General features: G+C 38.7%; 1 protein-coding gene across 14 annotated transcripts in view; it reads left to right on the top strand.

Moving 5' to 3' along the window:
• The window catches only part of PIP5K1B (phosphatidylinositol-4-phosphate 5-kinase type 1 beta), a 119186-nt gene that overhangs the window by 40765 nt on the left and 55933 nt on the right, over nt 1–22488 (top strand). For 13 of the 14 annotated variants that reach the window (XM_084504925.1, XM_084504926.1, XM_084504924.1 and 10 more), the window contains one exon: nt 12506–12636. In XM_084504925.1, the coding sequence (XP_084361051.1) occupies nt 12506–12636 (131 nt within the window). Of the gene's footprint in view, nt 1–3567; nt 3721–12505; nt 12637–22488 lie in introns of all 14 variants that reach the window. The other variant, XM_084504923.1, reaches the window with a different exon arrangement.

The raw sequence follows: 22488 nt of genomic DNA, 5'->3' as shown, positions 1-22488 counted from the left end.
TGCCTGACTGCTCTTTCTGAGAAGAAATGTCTCCTCATTTCCAACTTGAACCTCCCCTGGTGCAACTTGATGCCATTCCCTCCAGTCCAATCATTAGTTACCTATGAGACAATGCCAGCCCCCAGCTCCCCACACCTTTCTTTCAGGTAGCTGTAGAAATCAATAAGGTCTCCCCGGAGCCCTCTCTTCTCCAAACCAAGCCACCCAAGCTCCCTCAGCCACTCCTCACAGGACTTGTGTCCAGCTTTGTAGCCCTTCTCTAGACACACTCCAGGGACTCGGTGTTTGTCTTGTAATGTGGGACCCAAAACTGAACAGTCCCCAAAGTGCAGCCTTACCAGAGCACAGTACAGGGGAACGATCACCTCCCTGGTCTTGCTGGCTACACTATTCCTGATACCAGCCAGGATGCTGTTGGCCTTCCTGGCTACATGGTTCCACGTGAGAACTCAGCAGCAACTCTTTCATGAACTGTGTGGTTTGGTCTTAACTTTAAAGTCTTCCTTGAACTCTTCATTTTCTCACAGAGCAAAATGTCCCAGTGTGCTTCATCAGCCTCTCTGTCCCAGCAATTGTAAAGGAGCTTGCTTCTCTGTGGCAAAAACAAACAAACATGATATTCAACTATATGTTGGAATGGCTGTAATGCTGTAGGGATAAGGTGGGATGTACTTATCTGTAGGGATAAGTAATGTGCTGATACTGCCTTACTGAAAGATTATGTTTTCCTTGCTTGTTGGCCGGGGAGAGGCGACATTTCTTAATATCATCTAAAAACCAAACTGACTTTGCTTTAAACCATTTTACATTTTGTTTAATTATATATTTATTGATTATATCTTGTGTCTGTTTTTCATAATAGCATGCAAGGATTATGTCTGTGCAACTTTCATCATATATATATAAATGCATAATATGTATATATTTATACATAAGTGCATACAAATGGAAAACATAATGCATGGAAAATGTCTGATGTAAAATTCAATGACCCATAAGAGAAAATTAAATAAATGTCATAGCTTTAGAGGTATTTTCCATTTGCCAGATCCAATGAGAAATAAACCTAACTAATCAATACATATTAAACAGTGTTTTCATTGCTTGGTTTGAAAACGTAGATATTCCTTACAATCGTAAGTAAAACATGAAGGAAAATTAGAGAAAATAATTGCAAATAGTTGACTTTTGGTTTGACCTGTTTTATGTAAGTTTTAAATATCATTATTTTATCTTGGAGATAAAGGTAGCTTGCTTCTAATGTAAATTGCACTGCTTTCCTTAGTGCAATACAGTCACTCTCATTGCCGCTGAGATGAATGATGGTTTACTAAAACACATTTCCATCAGAGAACAAATTATTTCTAATCACTGTTTGAAGAAAAACAACTTTCTGCTGGGGCATGTAGAAAACCTTCACTACCTTTTCCTTGTGGATTATCTAACCTTCTGAAGTCTCTGGAGGTGATGTAGATATTGCCTTAAGCAGCAACTGGACTGACTGAAGTGTGAGTGGGCTATACAGCTGCAGTTGTATCTAGTAATGTGGGACTCAACTGCTGCAGCAGCTCTAGGATGAGTTGAACCTAAAGACTAATCTGCTTTGTTTTCTGTTGTTTCATCTCCTTTCTGTAACTCTGCCTTTTGCATCCTGTTCACACAGTCAGGCTGCGCACTGCTGTGGGTTATCTTCTCATCTAGTGTTTAGAGGACTGGTTAACAGTGATAAATTAGTTTGTAGTTCTTTAAGAAGCATCTGAATCGTTCACTGGGTGAAAATGGGAACACTTCAAAAAGTGATAATCCTTTCTATGTGTATATACATCAGTATACTTTGGTGCACTGTAACTCTTTATGGTATTGTTTGGCCTCAGTAGAGTTCACAAAAGGATTACTAGCCTGTTCATCCTGGGGGAAGAAGGTGGTGTGCTTTAACCCTGGTGGGGAGCCACTCACTCATTCCCCTGCAGCTGAATGGGGGAGAGAATCACAAAGGTAAAACTGAGAAAACTCATGGGTTGAGCTAAAGGCAATTTACTATATTAAGCAAAAGCTGCACATGTAAGCAAAACCAAACCAGGAATGTATTTGCCACTTCCCACCAGCAGGCAGATGATCAGCCACTTCCAGGAAAGCAGGGCTCAGCACATGTGACAAGTTCCTGGGAAGACAAATGCCATCACTCCAAACATCCCCTCCCACCCACTTATTCTCTACCACCAGCTTTGAGCATGAGTGTGGGACTTCCCTTTGACTAGCCTGGGCCAGCTGTCCTGGTTTTGTTCCCTTCGGGGTGTGCCCCCAGCCTCCTCGCTGGCAGGGCGGCTCTGTGTGAGCACTGCTCTGCAGCAACTAAAACCAGCATGTGTGTTACCAGCATTATTCTCATCCTAAACCCAAAACACAGCATCATATCTGCTACTACGAGGAAAATTAACTCTCTCCCAGCCAAAACCAGTGCTGAAGGAATCTTGTTAATAACAAAAATGTTTGTTTCTGTAGTGTCTTTGTTGTGTAGTGCCAGTATGTTCCAAATGTGTCTTCAACCTATGTAGATTAGTTTATAAGAGCTATTACAAACATTGGTAATTATACTTATTTAAGTTTGGCTCAGTCAGGTAAAAGAATCTTTCTCTGGCAGATTGTCGCTGACTCTATCTAGGGTAAAGCTTTCTGTAAGGATAAGTAGCCTGTAGACCTGTCAGTTGTATTTCTGGGATGTCAGATTCTTCAAGTATTTCCTTTTTGATTTTGTTTAGCTCAGCTAAAATAGAGGTAGGTAACGTCCTTATCTGAATTCATGAAGATGTTTTTCTTCAGTTTCCTATAACACTAATGTTTTGGCCCACATCCCTGGTAGAAGAAAATGTGCCTTGCCAGCTGCATGAATGCGAACACTTCTGAGCTCAAAAAAAGTCTTAGTTTACTAAAACATTAGGGCCTTGCACAAGCATTGATTAAAACATCCTAACTGTACAGATTCTGAAATCCATAACTAGATGAAGACAATGGGACAGTTTGTTTTGAATAATTCTTACTCATTTAGGTGATATTTTAAATATATTTTTTCTGCCACCTCAGTCTGACATAGAAGCTTTTCTACCTTTTAATTGTCTAATATTTAGTAAAGGTCCTTGAAAGATAACACAACTTCATGTTTTTTTTTTCCTTTTGAAAACCACAACCTTGAGTTGAGAAGATACTCTCTTGAGTATCTTCTGTTTAAAATGGTGTTATTCAAAATGCATCTGTAGGTCTGTTCAACTGTAGACATTTTCTACAAGCGTATCTCTGGGGCTTCTCCTGGGTTTTCTCTCCATCCATAAATTTCATGAAGTTTACATTGTGAATACCATAAAAACATTTCAATCAGTCTAATCAAAGAATGCATTTAAAAGAAGAGAAGCTTCACAGTTGTGTGTTCAATGCAGCTTTTAAGGTACAGGATTGAAATAATTTAGAGATCAAAGAAATCTCAAAGTATGCAAACTCTGAAGGTACTTTGGGTATGGTGGAGAGGGTTGGTTGGTTGGTTTCACTGGATCTTGTTGTTTTTTGTTTTGAAAGAAAATGAGAAATCATTGAGAAGCTGAGATTATTTGCGTCATTTGATGCCTGAGGATCTTAAGCAAAGTAGCAAGTAGACCTGGCAGCAAAATGGAGTCACCAGACTGTAGCTTCTTGTGGATATCAGTCACAATTTTGTTACTGAAATCTCAAGTATGCAACAGTGACTTTTTTTATTTTCCTCCTGATATTTTGCAGACTCAGTTGTGAGAATGCTGACATGCAATGCAGCTTTTGCATTTCAAAGTCTTCAATCACATGGTTGTTCCTTCATCTGCTTTCTGACAAATAAGATTTCAGTAGTATTTTGAAACTTAATATGCTGGTAGCAAGAATGAGGTGCAGACAGGTCTGTCAGGGCATGTTAAGTGTGTGTAAGAAAATCACACCAGAATACATAGCACTCTTTTTGCGGAAACCTGCTACTGGTTTACCAAAATCTGTTTGTAATCTGAATGCCGCCGCACATGCATATATGCGTGGCATGACTTTGTTTTCTGTTGTTAAATATTTTACAGTTCTACTTTCTAGTGTATTACAGCAAGCATCTTACATAACCTGTTCAAAACTGCATATCATGTGTGAGTCACTTTGCCCAGGAGCAAAGGGAATTTATCTGAATACAGGAAATCAGCTCCTTATTGTTAGAGCTTGCAAACATGTACAAGTAGCATTGCTAGATCACTGATGGCATTGGATTATGTCCTGAGTCTGATGTGTACAGATAGAATACTTGCTATTGTAGACAATGAAACTTCCCTCCTGGAGTTTGTGCTGCACTGGAATGTATATTTTCAATGGCATATTTCTGAGTGCTTTGTACACTTGTAAAGATATTGACAAAATTGGTTTAAATGGTTTTGCTTGTGGCAGTGGCTACTACCAGATTTACCATACTCAATTTTATGTTTTTGCCTGGGGTGGGGGAACTAAAGTACTTGGATTCATGGCTACTTCTGAAGCTTTGGCATAAGTGTTCTGAAATAGAGAAATAACTAACTGAAATGAAAACCATGAAGTCAGCTGAATCCCATTTTTAAATATGAAAGAAGATCATATTCAACTTGGGTGATAAAATCTTTCTGATAGATTCTTTCACTTCCAGCTCAGTTACTAACATGGGTGTGTTTTCTCTTCTGGGAGAACATCCCAGCAAAATTATTAACATTATTAAAAAAAAATACAAGAAAACAGCTTTTGCCAATTTTGAACAGTAACTAGATAAGGGTGTGGTCTATTATTTATATTTTAGGATCATAGCTATTGATATGTTTAATATAGAAAGCACAGCCAACACTGTAGAGCAGCATGTAGTGCTGCATTACTTCGGTCTCTGGCACAGCTCTACAGTGCAAAGAAAAAGAATGGCCAAAGAACATGGCATAGACCAGTATAATGAATAGTTTTTTGGAAGAGTAAATATACTCTGGATATTTCTACCCTTTGCTGCAGCCTTTTATTTTGCTAGGTCTGTGATGCTACTTCTGCTTACATCTGGATGCCTGTCTGATTTTCTGTTTATTTTGAGTTATGAATTGCCTTATTGTAACAAAAACATTGTGCAGAGCTTTCATCTGGATGACCCAGCTGCTTCTTGCAAAGCCAACTAGCAGCACAAGGTAACTTCTTCTGTAGGAAGAACAGCTTAGGAATGGGCATTAACCTCTGCCCCCAGCACCAAGATCCAGAGGTGAGGGGGATGGACAGCAGTCCATTTTGATGAAATGTAACCTGCAGCAGCTGGGCAAGCAGCTGTCAGAGAGGTGGCGTAACCTTAAGGGTGAGTGAAGGAGTACCATGTTACTCCAAGTTGTGGAGAAACAGGAAAAACAGTTCAGTCACCAGTTTTCTAGTAGTCCTATTTTAGTGTCTGTGATTTAACATAAAAGGAAACTGATAGCTCAAATGTGGCAGCTTCAGAGAGCATGCTGAGATATGGTAGCCACTTACAGAAGCATCAACAGAAGCAGATGTAAGAAGTGTTGTCAATGGGACTTTAAGTACAGGAGGCACCCAAAGACAAGAAAGCTCTGCTACAAAAGCATTGGACTGTATGATTACTGGATGCATCCTGGATCAAATGGCAATTTCTTAATGCTAAAAAGTTTTTTTTTGCATGTTGCTTGAAGAAGACATCCTGTTTTTCAACAGGCACCCTCCTCAGGTGGTTTGGCTTAAGTGTTGATGCTATTTTTGGAGGCTTAGTTTCTTTTCAGGGGTCTTTAAAAACCATGTTTATGTAGAAGTTGTAGTATGTGTAGATTTCTGGTACTTATGGTAACCAGTATAACTGGAGAACAAATGCTTTCTTACAGTAGACAATTCAGATCTGTCCAAATCCACACAGCTATAATCATTTTGATGAAGTGAAGCCCTGTGGATTGATTTATTTATTTATTTTACTTCATTGCGTATGCTGCTTGCAGGAGGGCTTCTATATGCAGTTACTTTACACCAGTCCCCTGGGACATGGGAGCAATGTTTATGGTCTCAGCAATCTAAGTGATTGACAATTTGAAGTGTGTGCATTGTGTCTTAGTTTAAATAACGAGTCAAGGAATATCTTTCATCAGAATTTTTTCCTGTACTGCCAACCTCAGCTTCTTTATGCCTCTCACTGTGGTTTCAGATTAGTGTAATAAATTTATAAGGTTCAAAGTGAAAATGCATTCTTAGGGTGTTACGAAATAACTGGTGTTAAAGAATTAAAGTCTATTCAAGCTCTAGAATCTTAAGCATGGGGAGGAGTGTGACCTCTTTCATGAGCTAAGTTTTCCAACTAAATGAAGATGAGTACCAGCTAGTATTTTAACATGGTAGCATGAGGTAGACCACCTCATGATTGGTTCATTGATCTAGTCCCTCCAAGCAGCAGAGTGAGCTGGCGAAAGAGATAAGAGCAATCTTTTCTCCATGAATGTAGAAAGAAATGAACTAATAGCCACTGTGTGGGAAGCATAGCTGTAGAACAGGGTTAATCAATGGTGGTTTCACTTCAGATGCTGTCTGCTCACTGTCTCATTCACAGAAGTGGCATAAAAAGGCATCTCTATCATTTCATTAAGCAGAGTTTAAAAACCTGTATTGTTTTACCTGTATTTATTTGACTTACAGTAGTACAGAGGGTGGGAGAAAGCAAATATCATCTTGCCTTCCAGAATGATAATGAGGTGAAATTTCTGAGGCGAAGAGTATGACCATTATAGCAGCTGCTTTATAGCACCTGCAATAAGCCAGGCATCACCATCTTTGACCCAGAAAGTTCATAGGCTAAGCTTCAGCTGCAATAAAGTGAGTCATAAAAAGGGCTAACAGATAAGCAAGGACAAAGTTTATATTCATGCAATTCTATATGACATTCCTAGGATGTCTACTTTTAAAGAAAGCAAAAATGTGGAATTACATTATTCATGAGCTCCTTGTGGGAGAAGAATGGGAAAATAGCTTTGTGAATAAGAGTAGAGGGAACAACTATAAATTAAATGAAGCCTACATTTCACACAGTTCTTCTCTGTTCATGGTTTGTCTGTTTTTAAATAATTTGTTTGCTGACAGCAATAGCCCCATTCAGATACAGAGAACTTGTTCATACTTTAAAACATTTCTCTTAAGCATGTTTACCATATCCAAAGTCTTTGTTCACTGTGAACACAGTGGCTCGTTAAGTTTGCCAGCCATTCAAATCAGTGGCTAGTTAGGTTTGCTAGACATTTACATGGAAGCTGCAATGACCTTCAAATTGTAATGGAAATAGTTATCTGGCAACATGTAACATTCTTGTTAGTAACTGTAGTACCTGTATTACTGTCATCCTTGAATTCTTTTCCCTGTTTTTAAGGGACATATTTTCATAGTCTTTTCAATAGCCCTGTATCCAGTTGTTAAATAGCTTCAGTTCATTTTTGTTGTTGTTACCTGAACGTAAACGGCCTTTACACATGTTATATCTATCTGGTTAATGCTTTTTTAATGAAAATAACAAATACAAGTTTTGGAGAACTAGCTTGAAAAAGAATATTTGTAGGAAATATAAAAGTTCTGCTTATTGGATCATGCACAAACTTTATACCTGATTTGAAAGGATTTAAGTTTTCATTTATTTTCCTGGTCTGAAACAATTTCATCTTGGAGTCATGTAGAGAGAGTAGAAGACCCATCTGTACAGAACAATACTTCATGTAACAGTACAACTTATGCTAAAATATTTATTTCTGATGCAGATATTCTGTATTCTGAACTGTGTACTGTAGTATATTTTATTGCCCTTAAGCCTTTCACTATACTTTTTAACTCTGCATATCAAATCTCATCCCTATGGGCCTTTTAGCAAAGATATAGGACAAATACAGAGCAAAGATACAGTTAGTTGTGACAAAAAGGGGCAAAAATAACATTTCATCAGAATGAAGACTTTAATCTCTTACATGCAGGGATAAAACTGTGGAGAGGCCATAGGCAGCGGTGGAAGAGTAAAGTTTCATTTTCAATATGTTCGTATCATGGACAGCCAGGCAGATGTCTAAAATAAAAAGTATAGGAATACTAAAGGTAGAATTCTCTAAGCGTTATGAGACATAATGAAGATATTTTCTTGACTGAGGAGAAAAAAAAGGCATTACAATAAGTTCCACTATTATTTGTTAATCCATTACTTTGACTTGTTCAAAGGGAGGTGATTCTCCCCCGCTGCTCTGCTCTTGTGAGACCCCACCTGGAGCACTGTGTTCAGCTCTGGGGTCCCCAGCACAAGAGAGACATGGACCAGAAAGTCCAGAGGAGGGCCACAGAAATGATCAGAGTAGAGAGGGAGACTTTATTGCAGACTTCAAGAATGTTAAAGGGGCCTACAAGAAAGATGGGGTGGGACTCTTTACCAGGGAGTGGACTGACAGGACAAAGGGTAATGGCTTTAAACTTACAAAGTTAAAATTTTAAATTAGGGTTTAAATTAGATATAAAGAAGAAATTCTTTACTTAGAGGGTGGTGAATCAGTGGCACAGGCTGCCCAGAGAAGCTGTGGATGCCCCATCCCTGGAGGTATTCAAGGTCAGGCTGCATGGGGCTTTGGGCAACCTGGTCTAGTGGGAGGTGTCCCTGCCTATGGCAGTGGGTTGGAATTAGATGGCCTTTAAGGTCCCTTCCAGTCCAAACCATTCTAGAAGCCTGTGGCTCTACATAGAGTAATCCAGATAGGGTGACCCCACTTGTGTTCAATTTAAATGGGACTGGTGAATTCTGTCTGGGAGGATCCTGGAGCTCTTTATCACCATTGTACCTCTTCCTGAAATGTATCTCTTTTTCCTTTGCTGAACTGTTCCCATTTGACAGGCAATTGGTGGCAGGTGGAAGAGAACTGTCCCTACCTGCTTTAAAATACTGGCATTCTGGAGAGATAGGTGGAGGAGGTAAGGGCAGAAGAAATGGGTAATTTCTCGATTTCTATGGCAGCAGGAATTGTAGTTATCCTTAATGATATACTTGCATGCGTTATGTCTTAGTATCTACATTTAACCTGAATTTATGTGAAAACATTTTCTCTCCTGAAACAACTTTTGTTGAAAAACTAGGCTGGGGAGAAACTATACCCCTTGTTGACTGTGGATTGAAAAGAAGCCCAGGGGTCCCACTACCAAGTAAAGAATGTGATTGCCATATGACAAAGCACTGAGCTAGCGTGCCATTCAGTGTCTATTAGGATATATTCAGGAAGTGATAATATGTTAATTTTGAATAGGCAGGCTTTTTGCTAGTTCAGATTTCACTTACACTCCCTCAGCCAGTAGAAGGACAACCTTAAACAGCATGAAATTTGCTTTAGCCTGTGATGGTGTGATACTTGCATTCAGCTAGGCAGCTGACATAACGGTTTATATGAATCAGGGAACTGATCCTGCTGAAAACTTGCTCTTGTATCAGCTCTTTTGTAATTTGTCTGGCCACATAGATGTTGCTGTTGGCACAGTGTGATGGGTAGCTTGCATATATTTTGTGGGCTGGAGAGTGGGCAGCAAATCTTTTTCAATAGCAGCATTAGAAGTAGGTATTGTTTTAAGTCAATAACACTTAGGATTTGAGTTGATCTGAGAAAAATAAGGATGTGTGCTTATGCCCATTCAAGTTTATGCTGTTAATGTTTCAGAGGTGGACAATTTCAGGCCTGACACATTAGGATTTGCAGTACTAGGGTCAGTAAAAGATAGTCCAGTATGAAACTGGCAACATTTTCATGGGTTTCTGTCCCACTGTCAGTACAAAACATAACATTGAGCACACCTGTGCAGTAAGTAGGAATAACCTCATCAGTAAAAGAATCAGTAAAAGGAGGATGATAGGCATTTGTTTTGTTATTCCACTTTAGGTGGCAAAGACAGTTGTCAGGGCATACATTATTTGCTATGAATCCAGTTAGTTCCAGGGTATATAATTCATGAACTGAAGTTGTTCATCTTCCTGATTATTCTCATTCTTTGATTTCTTAGAGCTTCAGAAGGTGATGGTAACCTGGTAAATGATCCAAGAGTTGCTGCACAGTTACAGCTGATACATGGGCCCAAGGCAATTTTGTGAACATCTGCATGAGACCACTATAAATATATATAAAAATATTTCAGTCTCTACAAGGGAGAATTCTTGGCACAGAAGATTGCTAAACTTTATTGCTTTTTCTACAGTAGGGAGTATTTAAGAGGAATTGAAAGATATGAGGGTTTTAGGTTTGAAACTAGACTTTGCTGCTTTTATAAGCATTGGAAGAGGTGCCTGAGTAAGGAAAAAATGAATGCTGAGAGTGGATATTTGCCATTTGCATTGGTCGACACTGACTTCCAATAAATATATATATATAAATAAACAAATATATATATATTTTAGCAGTTCAGCAGTGAAATGGATGAATCAAGAACATTTTCCCTAAGGCCTGAGGAGCAGCTCCTTTTCTCCTCCTTGGATTCCATTCTTAACCACAAAACAATAATAATAAACAATAGACTAAAACAAGCATTTGTATTGAGATAAATTCCAAGATTTTTGTTTTCAGTTTAAGGCTTGTGGAAACAAAAAATAGCCTTGGAGGAGGGAGTCTTGGTTGACCAGCCTTTGTGAGGGTTGTTAACTCATGACAGTAGTTCATAAGCAATTGACCTGGGTCAGCAATTGCCTTCAGCATGCTGTAACTGCTATCAATTTGTTTGAAAACAGTTTTTAAAATATCCTGAATAATTAATAACATTGATTTTCTGTTAAACCCATTGCTGTGATTATGGGTGATTACTAATGTCACCCCTGAATAGGAGTGGAAATTCACAAGAAAATAACCTTGTAGATAAGGTCTGTATTTGCAGAAATCCTACAGAATTTTTTTTACATGCCAGAATGGTGATCCAGTACTGTCCTCTTGGAATCACATTACTGGGTTACCTGCCTTTTTATTTGTTTTTTGAATGTCCTGTCTCAGTAAAATAGAGTACTGGGTTATCTGTGGTGTGTTTTCAGACATAGTCCCACACTGTGGCAGTGAACAGGATAGGGGTCCAGCTATGAAGCACAGACTCTTTTTGTATGTGTATTGGTTTGATCGAAGTTACATAATTACTGCTTTTGTTGGGCATTAATCATTCATGAATAGAGGCCTTTTTAGGAAAGAAAAATGTGAATCATCTTACAACACAAGCCAAATCTTTTTTACTAGTCAAAGTATCAGTCTAAGAACGGTGGCATTGTTTGTTCCCACCAAATTGCCTGTTCAGAACTGTTATAAAAGTGCAAGTTTTGCTTGGTGTGCAGTCTTAATGAGGAACTACACATCTCCATATTTTCTTTTCTAAAAATAAGCAGTGACTTTGCAATAGGCTGTTCTGAGAACTAAAACAAAAGTAGTTTTGTGTACATTAACTCTTTCTTATGTAATTCCCACTCATTTCTGAAATGTTTTTGTTTGAGTGCTGCAATAGTTCTGATCATGGAGCTTTTGGTGTTTTTTGCTTTGCTGATAGAATCTCTGGTTTGGTCGATGGGAGACAAAACCTGAAAACAGGCATCAAAATAGTGTCTTCAATTTAGAGAAAATATACCATGCTAAGGGAAGATATTTCCTTCCTGACAACCTTCTTTGCCTTCCAAATCATTTCCATTAGTCACTCTTTCCATATTTTCTTCAGAGTTCCTTTCTTGGGCAATTTCTTATCTTGACTCACTTCTACCATTTTTTTTATCCATCAAAGCAGGATTGTCTAGTCAGCATGAGAAAATATCAGAGATGAGCTCAATTTGCGTATATTGTGTCTTAAACAATCTGGCACTGCCCATTTGAACCCTTCTGTCCCCTGCAAACCTTGTTACTTGAATCTAAGTCACTTAAGTCTTTTCACTCTCTGTGCATAGATTTTTATAGAGATTTTTTGTTCCTCATCACTTTGGTTTCTCTCTGGATTCCCCCCAGTGAGTACACCTCTTGTACTGACTGCTAACCAGAATTTAGTAAATAAATTTGTACCCAGAATTTGTATGTAGAACAGCAGCTAGCATAGTGACTTACACATTGGCATGCGAGTACATTCCTATGGAATTTGTAACTTTTTTTTTTCCCCAGAAGAGAATGCATGCAGTTTCAGACTCAGGAAGGGGTTTGGATGTCTAATTATATTGGAAGTGTCCAAGTTAGAACCTGATGTCTACATTCTTTAGACAGTTTTAAAGCTCTCAGTCTGTACAATCAGAGTTTTTTTTTTGTGGCTTTTGCTACAGCATAGTATTTCTTTAAATCTTGTAATTGAAAAAAAAAAAATCTCTGGACAAATGTTCTCTGCTCTTGAAGGCAAGGAGGTAAAGATGATGTAACATTGTTATTCTGATAACGATTACGTGTTTAGTGTATTATATTACTGATAAAGAAATCTGTTTGTAGCAAAACTGATGCTTGAATTCTTACTTCCTATGCAGACTGCATCCTCAGCTATTAAAGGTGCTATCCAGCTGGGAATAGGATACACAGTAGGAAACCTCACATCAAAACCAGACAGAGATGTTCTTATGCAAGACTTCTATGTAGTGGAAAGCGTCTTCCTACCCAGGTAAGGACCAGCCTATTCAAAATACTTTCTTGCAGAATTTCATAATGGAACTCTACCTAAATACTTCAAATAAGGATTGGTTTACGATTCTGACAAAATGGGGTTAGAGTAAGCTTGAGGTAGGAGAACTTGAAAATGCTCCCGTCTTCAAGTTGTCATTGAAAATGAAGGTAGGGAGAAAGCTGGGAAGATCACACTTCAACTGAAGAGTTGAGGCATGTCTTATCTAGAGAAGGAAAATAATTGTGACACTTTCAGTTAAATGAGTTGTTAACTACAGTTGAAAGTGATTGATGGATCTATATAGCAAGTATTACACCCAGCGTTCACAAATGTAGTTTGGGCTCTGAAAACTGAGGATAGTACTTGCAATTTTGTTGAGGTTTTATCAAAATCAATGCAAATTCCAGTCCCACAGGGTTAAGAGTAACGTAAGATGCTAGCTTTAATATAGCATTCTAGCCAGGATTTTAGCCTGTGACTAGGTTTGGCTCTTAATAGCATACTGCAAGTTGTGCACCATTACTGCCTTGCATTTGGCAATGATGATATAGAATCTGTAATAATACAGTTACACTGATGAGAGAAATCAAGGTCATCTTCATTTGTTGGTTCAGAAGCTGATGTACAGTGTCACATAACTTCAAAGTTACTTATGGTATGAACAAATAAAGCAGGTATAGGAAAATAAGAAACATATTTCAAAGCCAGGAGGATGTATTCTATTTAGTGTTGTCTGGACTTCCAGAATTACTAAGTACTAGTAGTGTCCATTATTTTTTAAGGAGATGCTATCTATGCAGTAATTCCTGAATTTGGAAATATTTAAAGTCTTTTTTTTAAGTTCGGTTCATTTGCAATTTGAATATTACTTCATAAACTGTTTCTAATAATGTTCAGAGATTATTAATGTCACTAAACAGGAATTTAAACTGACCATGAATGAAATAATTGTAGTAGGTTGAAGTTGACCTTTGAAGTAAATTTTCTAGTTTCAACTTCTGATCTCCTCTGAAATGAGGTATCTTTTAAGGAGTAGAGGTATTTCTTATGTGAAAAGAAGCATTTACATTACATTTGTAGGAATCAAGGATATCCCATATCCTGTGTTCTGTTGTTAACTCATGTCTGTACACAACTTTGTAGTCTTTCTCTTGGGGATTAGATAAACATTTATACGTTGCCTATGTGCATGTGTTTTCATACACTGTAACCTCAATTTTTTCTTTGTTAAACTGAGACATTTGCATATCATGTAAATAAGTGTATTCTTTGTTCTGAAAAATGGAATGAGCCATCATATTTGTAAACTTTGCAACTGTGACAGCTGTGCAGGATTCTGTAGTTGTTTGTTTGGCTGTGATACTGACTTCGTTGTTCATGAAACACAATGAGATATACGTGACAAAACTGTTTTATTATATAGCCAAGCTTTTTTTGGGAAAAAAAAGGCTTATCTGTATCTTTTTTAACATTGTTCCAAAAGCCAAGTAAGATAAAATGATTTGTAGTCACCTATGAAACTTCCATGCTTGTACACTTGAAAAAGAATTTCCTTGATTGTTTGGTACTGGTTTTAGGGGAGAACTAGGAGTGATCCCATCTGACTGAGAAAGAGAACAAAGACTGAAGTAATAGCCTGTTTGCAGTAACATGAAATTTATCGTAAAAGCTGTAGTAGCACCTTTGTAGACAGATACCAAAAAAAAAAAAAAAAGGAAAAGGATATGAACGAAAGAAATAGCTGGATCAGCAAGTAGTCTGACTTGTTGGTTTTGAATAGCTCTCTAGTAAGCAGGAGTACATAATATAGTAACTCGTCTTGTCTGTAACAAAGAGCCTTTCTACACATAGCCCTAGCTGGTAATACTTTCTCTGAAACTAAGAATTGGCTGTCCATAGCAGTCTCTTAAAAACAATCATGACACTTCATTTCTTAAACTAACAAACAAATCTCAAATTTAAAGTCTTTCTCTTGTCTTCACATAACATGTACGTTCATCTAAAGTATTTTTGATCCAAGGTGGTATTAATATGCATAAATCATAATTTAGTATGACATGTAGTGGTACAGGCTTCTTTTCTGATGGCCAAGGGTACCGGCATTTTGAGTCTTTAACGGTGGCATTATATGGGTAATTCCTGACTCATATCTGTAGCTGGCTTCATTACCATAGCTGGTGGTGAAAAGATAAGATTGCATGTCCTCTTTTTTTTTGGCTTGGACTGGTCAGGATTGAAAGACATAAGTTCAAATTAGTTACACCAGCAGATGCAGTGGGCTGACTACTGTTGGGAGGTGATGAGCATCCAAGAGCAAACTGAGATGAAGTAATCCTTTCACCCAATACCTACAGCTGGAAGAGAACCTGTCGAGGCAGTGCATCAAGCATGGTGCAGAACGTTGTTACTTACCAAGCAAGAAGCAACACTTTTCCTCTTGCTTGGGGTATATATAATTTAGCTGCAACTCCAAGCAGGGTATTAGCTGATATTCCCCAGTGACATCCAGATCTGGCAGGTGTGATTTGGAAAGAGAAGTGAGAACAGTTGTTTTGCACAGTCGCAGGCACACCTGTTCTTTTAACAGCAAGATGAGCATTGTCATAGTGCCTGTGATAAAATAAGCCTGAGCTAGTAGAAATGCAGCAAAACAACAGGCTGTGTTCCAGTGAGCAAAACAGTATCATCTGAGATGTTTTAGGGAAAAATAGCTAACAAACTAACAGTTGTTTTATAAACTCAGTAAGTGACCAAAGAGCAATAGTCTCTGCATCTCCCTCAGCCCCTGAAGTAAACCTCAGTACTTTCTGTAGCCCAGCTTTGGTATCCACAGGAAAACGCTTTCAGCACAATTCACAGTGAAGGAGGGAGGAAAGAGGCAGGGAAGAATGGTCAGTTCAGAATTGAACATACTTGCACTATTTACTGTGGGAGCTGTTGTAAATCAGGATTAACCCACAGATTGCAGGTTTGCCTGGCTCAGAGTTACTTTGTAACTGGGTTTAATTGGGTTATAGGTTATCCCAGATTCATTTAGGTGTTTGTTTCAGGAAGTGACTCTCAGTGAAGTATGGGTATCTTAGCAGAGTGAGTGGATTTGAATTGCAAAGTTGCTTGGTTTCATTTGTACATTGTGGCAACTGAGGAGGTGGGAAAGTGCCTTTGGTACTTTCTACTTTACATTGTCCCTTTTGTGACTTTCCTTTTTTTTTAATAGGGAGTTTATACTGTGTTGCTTTTGGGAGTTAAGTGAGGTGTTAATAGGGGTTGCTATAAAAGGGTGTATTTAGAACTACAGTCCGAACTGAGTTTAAATGGCACTGTGCAAATGTGCCCTTTGTGCTAAAAAAACAAATGCAGTTTGCAGTGACCCAGTTGATTCTGAAGATAGGACATCTGAAGTCTCAGCCTAACTCCCTGCATAGGCTGAAACCACAAGAGAAACTGCTTTTAAACACTGCTTTGAAAATACAACAGGGAGTTGCTTATCTGGTGCTTATCTACAGCAGCAATAGCTGGAGGATTCAGTGGGAAAGTCATGCATCCTGGCTGCTCTCTATCTTTCCTCCCTCCTCTGTCCCATATTTCAGCTGTGTAGGGCTTTTTCTGGTCTTCCTGCATTATGCTCAGTGCCTCTGGCGTCAGTTGGAATCAGTTCATCTCTTGGTGTGACATTTTGTTCCCAAATCAATCACTTGTGCAATGTGGTTACGGTAGTATTTTGACAGCTATCTAATTTAAATTCGGAGCTAAGCTCCAGGTAGCGTGGCCATGGTTGGAAAGCCTTGGTGCAAAGCTAACCAGCCCAGCTGTGTCTGGCACTGTTGGCTCAAGCTGGTTGCTGGGCCATGTGGCTGTGCAGCTAGCTGCCTGTGAACTGAGAATGTGGGCAGCTTGCTAAGCAATTCCAGCAGACACTTATTAGGTAGGCATGTTTTCTGCAGTGGTTTGACAAGCCACTCCATACTGTCTGCCAACTTTGGCTAGTCAGTAGTATGCAGCTTCAGAAATTCAGAGCATTTGGAGAAAAGCAGTATGTTTCAGGCTTCATGTCTTCTTGTTTTCTCGGATACAGGCCACTGCTAAGCACAGTTGTCTTTGACCTTTTTGCAGCAAGCTGTTAATAAGTCTTGTGCACTTCCCTCACTAATATGCTGTATTTACAGGATCTAGACCCTGTATGTTATGAACACTTGTGGTTTCTAATTAAAATATTAAGTCTGTTACATGTTTTTAACCTGAATGTGCCCTGCAGCTACAGTCATTTGTACAAGGAACTTGTTCAATTGCAAATTGCTTTCTTCTGATGCTAATGAAAGATTATTCAGTGCTTTCTGCTATTTAATATCCAAAGCTTAATACTGTGGTAAGGTAGCATGTGAATGACAGCCCAAATCAGCAGTGGAAATTACTAAGAAAAGTAAAAGTTTGGGCAAAGTTTAGGGTTTGTCTGGGTTTTACCTTAGCTCAGAGACTGAAGCGTACTGTCTTCTGGTATGACACTTGGCCTTGGGAATGTCTTTGTACCAAACAGGTATCATAGGTTTTGTGATGGACCAAACAGTGTCTTTTTAATTGAAGAAGCATAAAATACTTTGAAAATTACATGTGAATAGATTCAAATATTCGTATCAACACTTAGTTGTTGTGTAGTTTATGTGAGCATATCTGTTTCCAATTGGGCAGTTTCAACAGGCAGCTAAGAAGGTTGCCTGACACCTTTTATAAAGAAATACTCTTTTTTTTTTTTTAGTGCTTCAGTCACAGAGATATGCAGGATGGATTACTTGGATAACCCAAGTTAAGAAACTTTTTTTCATGGTTTGTGAGTAGAGTGACAGCAAAAACAGGAGGAAGCAGTTAGTTTCCTGTTTCAAAACAAATAGTATTTGAAATGGTGATACTGTGGCAACAAAAGCAAAACCCACATTCATTATGAACTACTGGTCTTGCCCACTTACATTAGTATCAAATTCTTGGTAAACCTGAGATACTCTGGATACTTGTGTGGTTACATGACCTTGTAGGCCTACTTACCTATTCATGAAGGACTCAGAGATCCCTTGTATTAAATGCATCTCCAATTGTTTGTTAAATAGTCATATCATCATAAGAAAATGTCTTTGTATTCAGCTGTTCCACAGATACCACTGGCTTGTTTTGAAGTTAGTTGCAATTCACAGGTCTACTTTACAGCTGCCTCTGCAGGGGACTGCTTAGCATAGGGTAAATAGTAACCAAAAATATAGCAAATACAGTGAGAAGCAAGGATATTACCACTGGACTTTATCCCACAATGTGAAAAAAAGCAAATACACACCTATTTGTACAGGTAGCCATAATACTTATTTCTACCATATGGGAAACAATTGTTTTCCTGAAATAATATGTAGGAAACAAATATGCCAAAGCTGTGCCTGAACTACATTAGCACTGGTCTATGAGTGTATTTGTTGTATACAGTTAGTAGCACTTGAATACATCTTGATGGGTTATAAATGAGCAGCTTTTTCCAAGAACAGTAGCACTGAGATTGGATACTCTTTGCTAGTTTTTAATGCTGGGAGCATTTAATGTTAGATGTTTTATTGTGATTTTCAGACTTGAAAAAAGCTGCTGTAACATGAGAGAACTGATATTCTTCTCTTCTTTTGTTTCTTCTCTTTACCTTTTTTATATACAAGAAGGTTATGTGTGGATCCACAACTATACTATGACTACTTACTTTGTAAACAGTTACATCACAGAATATTAACACTGCTCTTTGCTGAATGCTTGTTATCAAGAGATGCAGCTCATCTTCCCTGCACCTTCAGATAAATGTGCTATCTCATGGGCACTTCCCACCAGGGTGAGGCCACAGAAAAGAAAAGCTGCCAAGGAACACATGTGGGTGTCCTGTTTAGCAGAATTTTTGCAAGCCACAGGGTTAGCCATTGAAAATATAATTAGTGTTAGTTCATTTTTAGTTTGATGTTGCACCACCTATATTTAAATCAACCCACATCATTTACTAGAAGAAAAGTTAAGATGCACATACTGTTATTTAAAAATACATATATTTCATAGAGTCATAAATTGGGTTTGGAAAGGACCTTAAAGATCATTTAGTTCTAACCTCCCTGCCATGGGCAGGGACACCTCCCAAAAACCAGGTTGCCCAAAGCCCCATCCAGCCTGGTCTTGATGCCCCATCCCTGGAGGTGTTCCACAGCTTCTCTGGGCAACCTGTTCCAGTGCCTCACCACCCTCTGAGTGAAGAATGTATTCCTTACATCTAACTTAAACCTACCCTTTTTAGGTTTAAATCCCTTATCCCTTGTCCTATCACTACACTCCCTGTCAGAGTCCCATCCCATCTTCCCTTTTACATACTTGAAGTCTGCAATAAGGTCTCCCCAGGTCCTTCTTTTCTCCAGGCTGAAAAACCACAACTCCCTCAGCCTTTCTTTGTAGGAGAGGTGCTCCAGCCCTTTGATCATCTTGTGGCTTCCTCTGGACTCGCTCCAACAGGTCCATGTCCTTCTTGTGCTGGGGACCCCACAGCTAAAGGCAGTGCTCCAGGTGAGGTCTCATAAAAGCAGAGCAGAGGGGGAGAATCGTCTCCATTGCCCTGCAGCCCACACTGCTTTTGATGTGATATAGTTGGCTTTCTGGGCTACAAGTGCATGTTGCTGCCTCATGTTGAGCTTCTTATCCACCAGTATCTCCAAGTCCTGCTCTCAATCCATTCTTAGCCCAGCCTGTATTTGAGTTTGGGATTGCCTCGTCCCAGGTGCAGGACCTTGCACTTGGTCTTATTGAACTTCATGAGGTTCGCACAAGCCTGTCCAGGTCCCTCTGGATGGCATCCTGTCTCTCTTCACCACACAGCTTTGTGCCATCAGCAAACTTAGTGAGGGTGCCCTTGATCCCCCTGTCCATGTCACTGACAAAGACATTAAACCATGCCAGTCTCAACACTGACCCCTGAAGAACACCACTGGCTACTGATCTGCACTTGGACATTGACCACAACTCAGAGTGCAGCCATCCAGCCAATTCCTTACCCACCGAGTGGTCCACCCATCAAATTCATGTCTCTCCAATTTAGAGACAAGGATGTCATGGGGGGCAGTGTTAAATGCTTTACAGAAGTCCAGGTAGATGATGTCAGTTGCTCTTTTCCTCTCCACCAATGCTGTAATCCTGTCACAGAAGGCCACCAGGTTTGTTGGGCATGATCTACCTTTAGTGAAGCCATGTTGCCTGTCACCAATCCTCTCCTTATTTTCCATGTTCCTTAGGATAGTTTTGAGGAGGATCTGCTCCATGATCTTGCCAGGCACAGAGGTGAGACTGCCTGACTGGCCTGTAATTCCCCAGGTTTTCCTTTTTAAAAATGGGCATTATGTTTCCCTTCTTCCAGTCAGTGGGAACTTCACTGGACTACCACAACTTCTCAAGTATGACAGAGAATGGCAACAAATGTAGCAACTACATCTGCCTTTAGGACCCACAAATGCATCTCATCAGGTCCCATGGACTTGTGCACCTTCAGGTTCCTTAAATGGTCTTGAACCTGATCATCTCCTATACAGGGTGGTTCTTCATTCTCCCAGTCCCAGCCTTTGCCTTTTGGAGCCTTGTCCATGTGGCTGGAGCTCTTGTTGGTGAAGACCAAGGCAAAATAGTCATTGAGTTCCTCAGCCTTCTCCATATCCCAGGTGACCAGCTCTCCTGTTTCTTTCTGGAAAATGCTTATTTTATTTTTTTATTCTAGATATTAAAATCTGACTTGCATAGATTAGCATTAATCTCTCCTTTTTGTTCTAACTACCAGTCTTCTACTTTCATGTGGTCTTCAGGAAAGATTATTAAAATACCTCATAAGTTGCAATTGATTCATAAACTTTCCAAAGTCTGTTATTTGTCATAGCTCATGTACAGAGACCAGACTCCCCCAAGGTTGCAGGAATCAAAGCTAGTATTAAAAGTAATTTCTATTTCTTGGTAGATGCATGCTCTAATCTACACGAGAGGAAATTTATGTGATTGCCTTCTTTCTTTATGGAGTGCATTTCTTTTATTTCCAAAGCTCCATTTTGTAGATCAGATTTTTTGTCAGCAAATCTCAGGTACTCTTCTTGATGTGCTATACAGACATAGCCATACCCTGGGAACTACCTAGCCTGATTAGAAATTATAATATGAAATGCTTTGCACGTATTCTTTTATCCAGCCAGAGTGAAATGCACATGAATAAATGAGTGAATTCCCCAGCAAAATGCAAGGAGAAAGCACAGAATAAATCATCCTGGGAACTAATAGAGTGGGAGGTATATTTTATTTGAGAGAAAACAAAGGAATCTTATTTTATTATTGCAACTTTTATGGTGGGTTGAGTTAATGCACCTACCTGGAGGCTTGCTTTTGCCTGCAAATAGTGTGCATAGCATCCTTATCTATTACAAGTGATTTTTGGATAGGTAGAGGATACACTGTGAACAATTTCATGTCAAAGTAAGGTAAAGATGTATTTACATCAAGCGTGAACAGGACAGTATTGAACTGTCAGTGGAAAATGTCCTTTTGCAGGTGAGAGCAAGGACATACCTAGCCACAAGGATTTCAAAAGTTTTCATTATTGTAGGAAACTACTTGAAGTCAGGGTGCTTCTTCTGTTCTGTTAAAAGCAACATTCATCCAGAAAGCTAACCAAGAAATCTTACGTTTTTGTCAAGCTTGTTTCTTACATTAGAGACAAGCTTACTATTGTCATCTTCTAATCTATTCTATTAGGCAATGAAACCGAAATTAATCAATATGATCAGCAGAAACTGTAGGGTATGTTAACAAACCCTTCAGATCCTTGGTAAAAAAGAATTTTTAGTAATTTTACAAAGAATAAAGGAACTGATCTGCTTAGTGAAATGACTACCACATCTGTAATAAAGTAAGCTTATGGTATTAGGTACGTGGAATTGTTCTTTGTGTCAGTGCTGTACAAAAATAACTGCTGTTTTCTATTTTTTCTGAAATAAATTTCCATGTACTATGCATTAAAGTCAATCTCTGGAGCTATTAAGAACCTTTTTTTTACTTGTGGTCATTTTTCTTTATACTGTGTGTAAGAAATAACTTGGGCCCATGATATTAGCATAGAGAACATCCTATCTTTATTGCTACCCTAGTGAAGTTTCAACGATGGGACGGGCATGTTCTAGTAGAGCAAGGACATGTAATATATTTATTGCCACACTTACACAAGAGTTATTGCTACAAGAAGCAGATTTATAAAGGTACGTTCTAAAAGGTAGGAGGTTTATTATAAAGTTGAGATGATAAATCTTTTGTGACAAGGATGTGATTTTTCATCAAAGAACACTTTGTTCTCTTCTTGTCTGCATCTTAAAACAATCTACTACATTTACAAATGTAGCCCCAAGTTCTCAGTATGACTATATTTATCCTTTGTCCTCCCCATATTACAGAAAAATTCAGTGTCAATCAAAGCTTCATGTCAGGCAAGAGTGGCATACTGAAAGTAAGCAAAAAGTAAGAAAAAGCATTAGCCAGTCTTAACTGTAAGGAAAAATATCCCATTCAGCCTAGTAGCTTATTGATTTCTCTTTTTAAATATATAATGGAACTATAAAATATAAGTGGATTTGATTTTAATACCTTAGAGTTGTTATATGTTAGACTATAAAACGTGCAAATGAGTTCATTAGGACTAGGCAGCCTTTGCCAGCTCTCAACCATGTGGTTTTGCAATCAAAGAAATACCATTATAATGTCTTTGTATGCATTTTTGTTCAGCCATGGCCATCTTTTGACATGCGATTTCCAACCAGAAATCAAATTGTT

Source organism: Aythya ferina (genome assembly GCF_964211825.1).
Source record: "Aythya ferina genome assembly, chromosome: Z".
NCBI classification, from domain to species: Eukaryota; Metazoa; Chordata; class Aves; order Anseriformes; family Anatidae; genus Aythya; species Aythya ferina.
This window is presented reverse-complemented; position numbering and strand designations above follow the sequence as displayed.